The 8,271-nt window shown below is 41.9% G+C and overlaps 1 protein-coding gene and 2 non-coding genes across 4 annotated transcripts in view; all 3 read right to left on the bottom strand.

The window, feature by feature from the left end:
* EIF3A (eukaryotic translation initiation factor 3 subunit A) overlaps positions 1-8,271 on the bottom strand; it is a 39,662-nt gene that overhangs the window by 11,878 nt on the left and 19,513 nt on the right. For both annotated transcript variants that reach the window (XM_004700904.2, XM_045291293.1), the window contains exons 8-13: positions 8,008-8,112; positions 7,415-7,513; positions 6,012-6,128; positions 5,627-5,812; positions 4,318-4,665; positions 3,824-3,928 (exon numbers count right to left, since the gene is read on the bottom strand). In XM_004700904.2, the coding sequence (XP_004700961.1) occupies positions 3,824-3,928; positions 4,318-4,665; positions 5,627-5,812; positions 6,012-6,128; positions 7,415-7,513; positions 8,008-8,112 (960 nt within the window). The remainder of the gene's footprint in view (positions 1-3,823; positions 3,929-4,317; positions 4,666-5,626; positions 5,813-6,011; positions 6,129-7,414; positions 7,514-8,007; positions 8,113-8,271) is intronic.
* LOC115870023 lies at positions 6,449-6,578 on the bottom strand. The gene has a single exon (XR_004046492.1). It is a non-coding gene; the product is annotated as a small nucleolar RNA SNORA19 (small nucleolar RNA).
* Positions 7,669-7,797, bottom strand: LOC115870024. The gene has a single exon (XR_004046493.1). It is a non-coding gene; the product is annotated as a small nucleolar RNA SNORA19 (small nucleolar RNA).

Raw genomic sequence — 8,271 nt, 5'->3', positions numbered from 1 at the left:
TACAGTATTACATATTTCACATACAGTATTATTATACATAGTTCTTACAAATACTGTAATCAATAGCCTATGAAATGACTTATGGGATGTACTCTACTGGTGGGTTGCCGTCTTTTTCCTCTGAAGGAGCGGGTGTAAGTAGTGGGTGCTGTTACGCAAAGACCGCGATAGAGTGAAGCCACGGAAGTCGAAGCACGAAGTGGCGAGGGTTCCCTGTATATATATTTACATATTTACATTTATTACTATATTTGTACATATAGTTACGTGTGTGTGTGTGTGTGTATACAAGGATGGAGATGGACTTCGGGCCTCTACTTTAAATCTGACCTCATAGGAGACTAGTTAGTTCTAATATGGTACTGTATGATGCTCACCTTCCCGACATGATCAATGAAGACAAATGGGTACATAAGCAAATGTGGTGAAAAAAGCTGATGGAGCCCAGCTATTAAGATACAGCACCTGGGGTCTCAAAGACTTAAAGTTAAACAAGCGGCCACTGAGCAAGGAAGCAAGAAAGCCCACATGGAAGAAGCACACCAGCTGGCGTGATCATGAGGTATCTAAGGGGACAGGTTATCAAAAGTTCATAAACAAGCAATCAAATTGACAGTGGACACAGTGGAAACCCAAAAGCCACCTATAAGATAATTAGACAGTCCCTCACAGACACACAGAAGGAATGCTAAATCTAGGGAGTTATATGAAACACGTAACTGCCTTCTAGTCCTTTAGTATTTCCTCCCAATACCATTACGGTCTTTGTTTTACCTCATAAATCTTAAGACCTGCGTATGTTCATAGTATAATTAAAAACATTCAATGAATGAAAGCCAAGATATATAACCCTTCAGAAACAGTAACAGGAGTAATGATTCTCCCTGAGGGCTAAAGGAAAAGGGGAGGTGGGAGATACCCACATGACTGTATAACCCCACTTGAGGGGAATGAATAACAGAATTGGAGGTGAATGGATACATTGAACAGTGAAGATACGGCCAATCATAATATATAATAATAAGGGTTCCTGGGGGGTAGAGGTTGGGGGTGGGAGAGGATAAAGGGAAGCTATTATCAGAGAGTTCAAGAAGGAAAAAAATGATTTGAATCTGATGGTAGTAGCTTATGTAAAATTATATTTGACCTAACTGAATTATGGATTGTTATATCTGTTAAGAGCCCTCAATAAAATGATTAATAAAACATTAAAAGGAACAACTAAATTTTTAAAAAATTAAATGTGTGTATATGTCTAAGGAGACTCGAGAAAAAAATTTAGTAGTTTGATAAATAGTAATCCATTAATTTAAAAAAAAAATTTTTTTAAATACTCCAACAAATCTGGCTAGACCAGAGGATGGATGTACACTGGTACAGATAGGAACTGGAAACACAGGGAACCCAGGACAGATGATCCCTTCAGGATCAGTGGTGAGAGTGACAATACGGGGCAGGTAGAAAGAAGGTGGGGTAGAAAGGGGGAACTGATTACAAGGATCTACATATAACCCCCCTCCATGAGGGACAGACAACAGAAAAGGGGTGATGGGCGATATTGGACAGTGTAAGACATGACAAAATAATAATAATTTATAAATTATCAAGGGCTCATGAGGGAGGGATAGGGCGGGGGGAAATGAGGAGCTGATACCAAGGACTCAAGTAGAAAGCAAATGTTTTGAGAACCATGAGGGCAACCAATGTACAGATGTGCTTGACGTACGGATGATGTATGGACTGTAATAAGAGCTGTACGAGCCCCCAATAAAAAGACTTTTTCAAAAAATTAGTTCTCCAGTAAAGTGTTGAAGACCCGTGGTAATAAACACACCTATTTGGGCATGGTGTCATTTTAGGGAATTCACAAGGCAGACCAGACTAGGAAAAAATATCTGCAAAGTACACGTGACAGTGGATTTTTACCCAAGGTAGAAGGTAAAACTCAACACAAAGAACAGTAAGGAAACAAACATCTGGGGGGGGAATGAGGAGCTGAGACCAAGGGCTCAAGCAGAAAGCAAGTGTTTTAAGAATGATGATGGCAACAAATGTTCAAATGTGCTTGACACAATGAATGTATGTATGGGTTGTGATAAGAGTTGTCCAAGCCCCCAATAAAATTATTTTTTAACTAATTTAATACGAACCTGACCACCAGACAGACAGCATCTACGCATATGGAATCAGGTGTACGCCTTGACCTGTCATTATGGAACTGTAAAGAGGAACACTATGCTACCACACACTTGTTAATGGATAAAACCCAAAACACTCCATGCTGGCGAGGGAAAGGCTGTGTGAGAGTCAATGCTGGCGGAATATGGCCATTCCAGGCCAGCAGCACTTGGGAGGTGCTCACAAAACTAAACCTACAATCACACTAGATAGCATTCCGTCCACCCATAAGCCTGCCCAACAATGTTCTGTATTTACAGCACGGTATTCACAACTGCCCAAACCAGAAGCTACCAAGCTGTCCACCTGGGGAGCATATAAATGCTGGTACATTCACACAACGGACCACTGTTTAGAAAGAAATAGGCCGTCATCAAGCTACAAAAAGAAAAGTAAAACTGAAGGGACAGAAAGCTGAACTGTTGCCAGATATGTAGAGAGAGGAGAGGGGCGGACAGATGGAGCACAGGGCATCCTCAGGGGAGTGGAGCTATGACAATGAAACATATACAGTGATGGCTATTATAAACTAGACACGTAGTTAACAATGTAGCAATGCCGTCCACCAAGGCACACAATCACCAGTTGTACCACCAAGTGTGGACAAGAAAGAGAGGGATATATGGGAACCCTGTATTGTCTGCAGTTTGTCTACACTACTAAAATTCCTCTCTGAAAGACAAAGTGTGCTTTTTTTTCTCTCTTAAAAGTTTACTGGTCCAGAATAGCCTCTGGGATCCTAAAGGTTTCTCTTCGAACAAGCAGTTGAGAAGTCAACTAAATCCACATAGAAGCACACCAGCCTGTGTGGTTCCATGACTGTAAATAATATAATCCACATACCGAGGAGACAATGGTAGCAGAGTTAAAATTATTAATTTTTCAGGCTATGGACAGTGGAAGCCCAAAATCCATTTGCAGGGTGCACGTACAGATGATAGATTAAGCCTCTACCACAGTGAAGGGATGTGAATGGCCTTGTTTTATCAGACAGTAAGTACTGTAAAGCCGATTGTGGTAGTTAGTTAGGTTAAAATGTACTCTATCTTAGCCTTAGATCTCCCTTTTGACACTTGTAAAACTGGGTTTTTTAAATATACACACAGTTACATGTACATATATACACGAAATGTGTGTATCTGAAAGGGAAACACAGGTGAATGAAGCCTCCAGTGAGTCCCCTGACCAGGGAGGTGAACAGCCCCCTTCTACCCAGCACATGGCAATGCAATGCGGAACTAGTAGCTGCAAGTGGTTTACAATTTAACACTCTTTCATCATATGATCTTTTTTTGTCCCCTTGTGAATTTGTTCTAGGTTTTCATGTTTTCGTTTAGGTTGAGGTTCCTCTGTTTTACTTGTTACTGTTACTATTCTGAATAGGAAATCCAAGATCAGTTAATCCAGTGAAACAGTAACTGGATTGATGTTTCTTGAGGACATGACAGAGAGGTTGGAAGTAAATGGGAAGTAATGAGTACCAGAAAGAAAGAAATGTTCTAGAAACAACTCTTTGCTATGATTGAACTGAATTCCAACATGTGAATTATGGGCCAGCACATTTTTTTAAGAGTATCAGGGGGGGAAAAAACAACAAAGTGGAGGCCAAAAGATGTTTGAAAAGGTTACTGCCCCACTCACTCACCTTCTTTTCCTGATTCTTCAGGCGCTCTTGGAGTTCTTTCTTCTCTTTTTCCAGCTGTTCAACCTGTTTAGCCATAATGAAATCCGGGTCCAATTCCTCGAGATCCTGAGAGGAGGAGGAGATTTTTATGAGGAAAGCCTGACTGATATATTGGGGAGAGGGGGATAAAGGTTAACATAGCAGCTTCACAGCATCAAGTCCTAGATTACTGTTCATTTAAACAGAAGGTGGGGAGGAATATGCATCCATTTCTCATTCCACTGAACTGCGACTGCCATGATGAACAGACTCAGAAGTGAACAGAGCAACTGAAAATAAAGGCGTGTTCCACTCCCAGCTTTTAAGAATGAATCAAAAAAAAAAAGAACGAATCTGCCTCGCTTTGCTAAATAACCAAGCAGCCCACAATAAACCAGTGAATGGTCCACAGCCATGGTCTGACACGGCCAAAGACCTGAGTAAAGCCAACAGCTCAGGAGTAAAATGCCACCTACTTCAATATCAATGTCTTTGAAGGCTTTAGCACCCAGTTCCGTCTTCTTGATCTGCTCCAAGCGCTCGCGCACTGTTTTCTTTTTGATTTGCTCGTGTTCCTGTAAAATGCGCTCCTTTTCTCTCTCCTTGGCTTCCTGCCGAAGGCGCTCTTCTTCTGCCTTGCGCACTTTCTGGAGCTCAGCTTCCCGCTGCTCCAATTCTTCCTTCTCCCGCTGGATATTGAGACTCTCAAGCCGTTCCTTCCTTTCCTCAATGGTCTGCCGGCGAGCCAGGATACGTTGATGCTCTTTTCGTGAATTTTTTAGGTACGCAGTGACAGCCAACTGATGCTGCTCTTCTTTCTCTTGCTTCAAAAACAGAAAAACGTATGAAAACAGACATAGCATATAGTATTATCTGCATGCCACACAACTGACAAAACCAACATGATACAAAAATGTGCATTACCCTTACAAGTGTTTGCATTTGACAAAGGAAAATGGCATTTTCATGTTATTAGTTCCCAGTATTCCTATCAAATACTATGGTACAGAACCAGTCACCAGTGAGTCCATTCTGACCTTCAGCAACTCTATGAGACAGGGTAGAACTACTCCACAGGACTTCCAAAACCATAAATCTTTACAGAAGCAGAAAGCCTCACCTCCCCCATGGAGCTATGCGTGAGTTCAAACTGGCAGCCTCAAAGTTGCAACCCAGTGTTTTAACCACTATTCCACACTGAGCTATTAGTACCCTTAGTCACTGATTTCACAGCAATGAATCGGGAAACTCTACTTACTGAGTTACCTTTTCTCTGCCCCAAAACTACCTTGTGCCCAAGGCAAGATGGCCTACAGAGCCCACCAAAGAATTAGCGAAGCTGAAAAGGTCAATTGTGCAACTGGGCTCTTCCTTTCTGAGTCATTTGAGGAAGGGGAAGGAGGGTGCCATCACCGTGAAGCCTATTACACAAAACACTAGCCATCCATCATCTATTAACTTCTCAGGAGCCTGTTGCATGGAAGGCAGCTCAAAATGCAGCCCGCCGAGGGAGGACATTTATCTGGCGCGCCAGGTGTTTTTGCCCCGTTTGGTTTTTTACTTCAAAATAAGGTATGTGCAGTGTGCATAGGAATTTGTTATTTTTTTTTAACTATAGTCCGGCCCTCCAACGGGTCTGAGGAACAGTGAACTGGCCCCGTTTAAAAAGTTTGAGGACCCCTGATCTATCTGAAGAAAACAACAGTACAGGAGGGGCAACCCCTCCCCTCAGGCATAGGCTCCCACCCTGTTGAAAGGCATGACGTTTTCCACCCCGATACATACCAGGATATGGGCCGGCTTGATAACCTCCAGTGCTTTGGCGAGTACAGAGGACATGGCTGTCAGTTGATTTCTGATCTGCTCTGATGGCATGCTTTGCAAGTGAGGACCCAAGGGAGCATCTTCTCGGGTTGCATAATTCAAATCAGATCCAAAGCTAAGGGTCCGGGAAGTGTGGTCAATACGAACCTTTGGAAATTAAATGAGACTCTCATCAGTAGGGACTCTAGATGCAAATATAAAGTCCTACCACAAAATCAACTTTTGGATGAGAAGAAAAATTAACCCAGCTTATAAAACACCCTCTCGGTCAGGGACATTGTACCTAAAGCTAAGAAAGCAAAGACTACGTGGCGCTCTGAGCCTCAGGGTCCCCTAGAGCACGTACCTGCAGGTCACAGTGCCTGGCTGCATCTACTATGGCCCGTTCCAGTTGGAAAGCATCAACAAAAGGAACCAGAGAGGTCAAACGAGAAAACTCAATGCTCTGATAAATCTGTGCCACCTGCATAAAAACACAAGGTCAACAGTAAGGGTAGCCGCCCTTTCCCCAAAACTGTCTATGTGACACTGTATGACAACCTTGAGAAGGAGAAACTAGTCTCTTTTTAGGGAGACAAACGGCATTCGGAGAATTGACTGACAGAGGACTTTGGGAACTGGAGTTCTCATTCAATGCTTTCAATTCTAAATCCCTGCTTTGAAACATCCTATTAGACAATTGCTCAAAAAATACTCTTTTCCAATCCAGATTAGTACACACAAAAAACTTACTAGTAGACAAAGACCTGCTGTGCTTAATGCCGCGAACAGTTAGCGAATTGTTTTTGTGTGAAGGAGACTGGCAGCATTACTACGTTCAGTTAAACTGCTAATTAACCTTCAGCTACTTGTTTAGCACATAAGAAATAACACTGCTCACATATAAATGGAAGCAGGTCAATGAAATGTGCACAAATACAACAAAATGCCAAACCGAACCCCTGCCTGTGGCCTCCCAGTGACAGAGCAGAACTGCCCCAGAGGGCATCCAAGGGTGGGATCTCTATGGAAGCAGACACATTTGTCACCTCGATGAACACCTGGTGGCTTAGTGCCCATCTGATTTCAGTTGGCAGTCAAATGCTTTAAACACTGCACTACCAGGAAGCTTCACAAAAAGGCTGTCAGAAATAACACCAAGAGAAACCAAAGCTACAACATGTAAGCCAAATCTTATCAAAACCTGCAACATTTCAACTCCCTTTAAGGAGTTGGAATAAACCATGTTAAAAGAATATGGTAACACTTGGTGTTAAGAGATTCTTCTACTGGTGTTAAGAGACTCTACTATTGATGGGAAGGGCTCGTTGATTGAACATTAAATGGCTATAAAATCTCTAAATATGTAAAGCCTATGGCCTAGTCGACTTTTCATGCTTTAAGAATCAGACATACTCAAGGATGTGTCTTGTATGGGACATGCTCATCGCTAATTCTTATTAGCCAAACACAGCAATAGGATTCTATCAATAGAAACTGGATAAAGGAATGGTACATTAGATGGTGAAAAGTCATTTAGGTATCAAAAGAAAAGATATATATAATTTACTAACAAAAAAATGCGTACTTACATAGTGAATGGTAGTGACAAGTTTTATAAATGTTTTTCAAAACAATTGTACAAATAAATTCTAGTTCTGGCAGGAGGTAGAATTCAGACAGGTACTGGTTTATTTTTCCCACTTGGCAATCAAGACGACTGAGGGGAGCCTTCAGGCCCACATGAAACAATCAGGTTGTGTAGTTTACCTGCTGCAGGAGGCGGAGGATGGTGTTGTTTTGCAGCTGTGGGACATACTGCTGTAACTCTGGCTCCTTTTCGGGCTGTTCCCTAACCCAGTTTAGAACCTACAAAATCCAATAAATTGAGAAAGAGTTATACTTTCTGTAACAAATAGTAGAGATCTGTAGCATTTGTTATTTTCCTATGGATTTCTCTTTTTTCAAAATTGCACAGAAACATTGGAGTGCCCAAACATGTAAGCTGTGATGAGAAGCTGCAGGCATGTGTGGAGGTGACTGACAGCAATGGCTAGAGTAGCCACACTGCTAATTTACCTCCAACGATTCATCTGGCACATCAGAAATATCCTTTTCCTCGATATGAAGAAAAAAGACAATGAAATGTGCATTGAATGCAAACACATAAGAAAGTACTTTTTAACAATTGAGAGGCCTTCAAAGGCGTCTGGAGAAACAGCAATGATCTTTGCATTCCATTTCTCCACGAACTTTTTAAAGCCCTCCTTTGTATAAATAGCCCAAATCACAATGGAAATATCTGATATTCAGCGAGTAGCATGGTAGGTAATACACCAAAAACGGAAATACAAAGGGCTTACCTTTGTGACTCTCTCACAGAGTTTCAGTGGGTTAAATTCCACTTCCAGCCAATTGTAGAGATCTTTCACTTCTGGGACAACGTATTGCAGCACATTGAATCTGACCTGATACAAACAAAGCAAAAGGCATAGCTGAACTGGGACACAGGATATAGTGTTAAGTTTTTCAAAAATTGTAGATCTGCAGGCCTGTCTGGATAGGACAGGCTGGATGAACAATCTGGAGGAGAAAACAACGGGACTGACAGTTCCGGGGGGACATGG

Source organism: Echinops telfairi, unplaced genomic scaffold, assembly GCF_000313985.2.
Source record: "Echinops telfairi isolate 266 unplaced genomic scaffold, ASM31398v2 ScPeMD7_70;HRSCAF=299, whole genome shotgun sequence".
NCBI lineage: Eukaryota > Metazoa > Chordata > Mammalia > Afrosoricida > Tenrecidae > Echinops > Echinops telfairi.
This window is presented reverse-complemented; position numbering and strand designations above follow the sequence as displayed.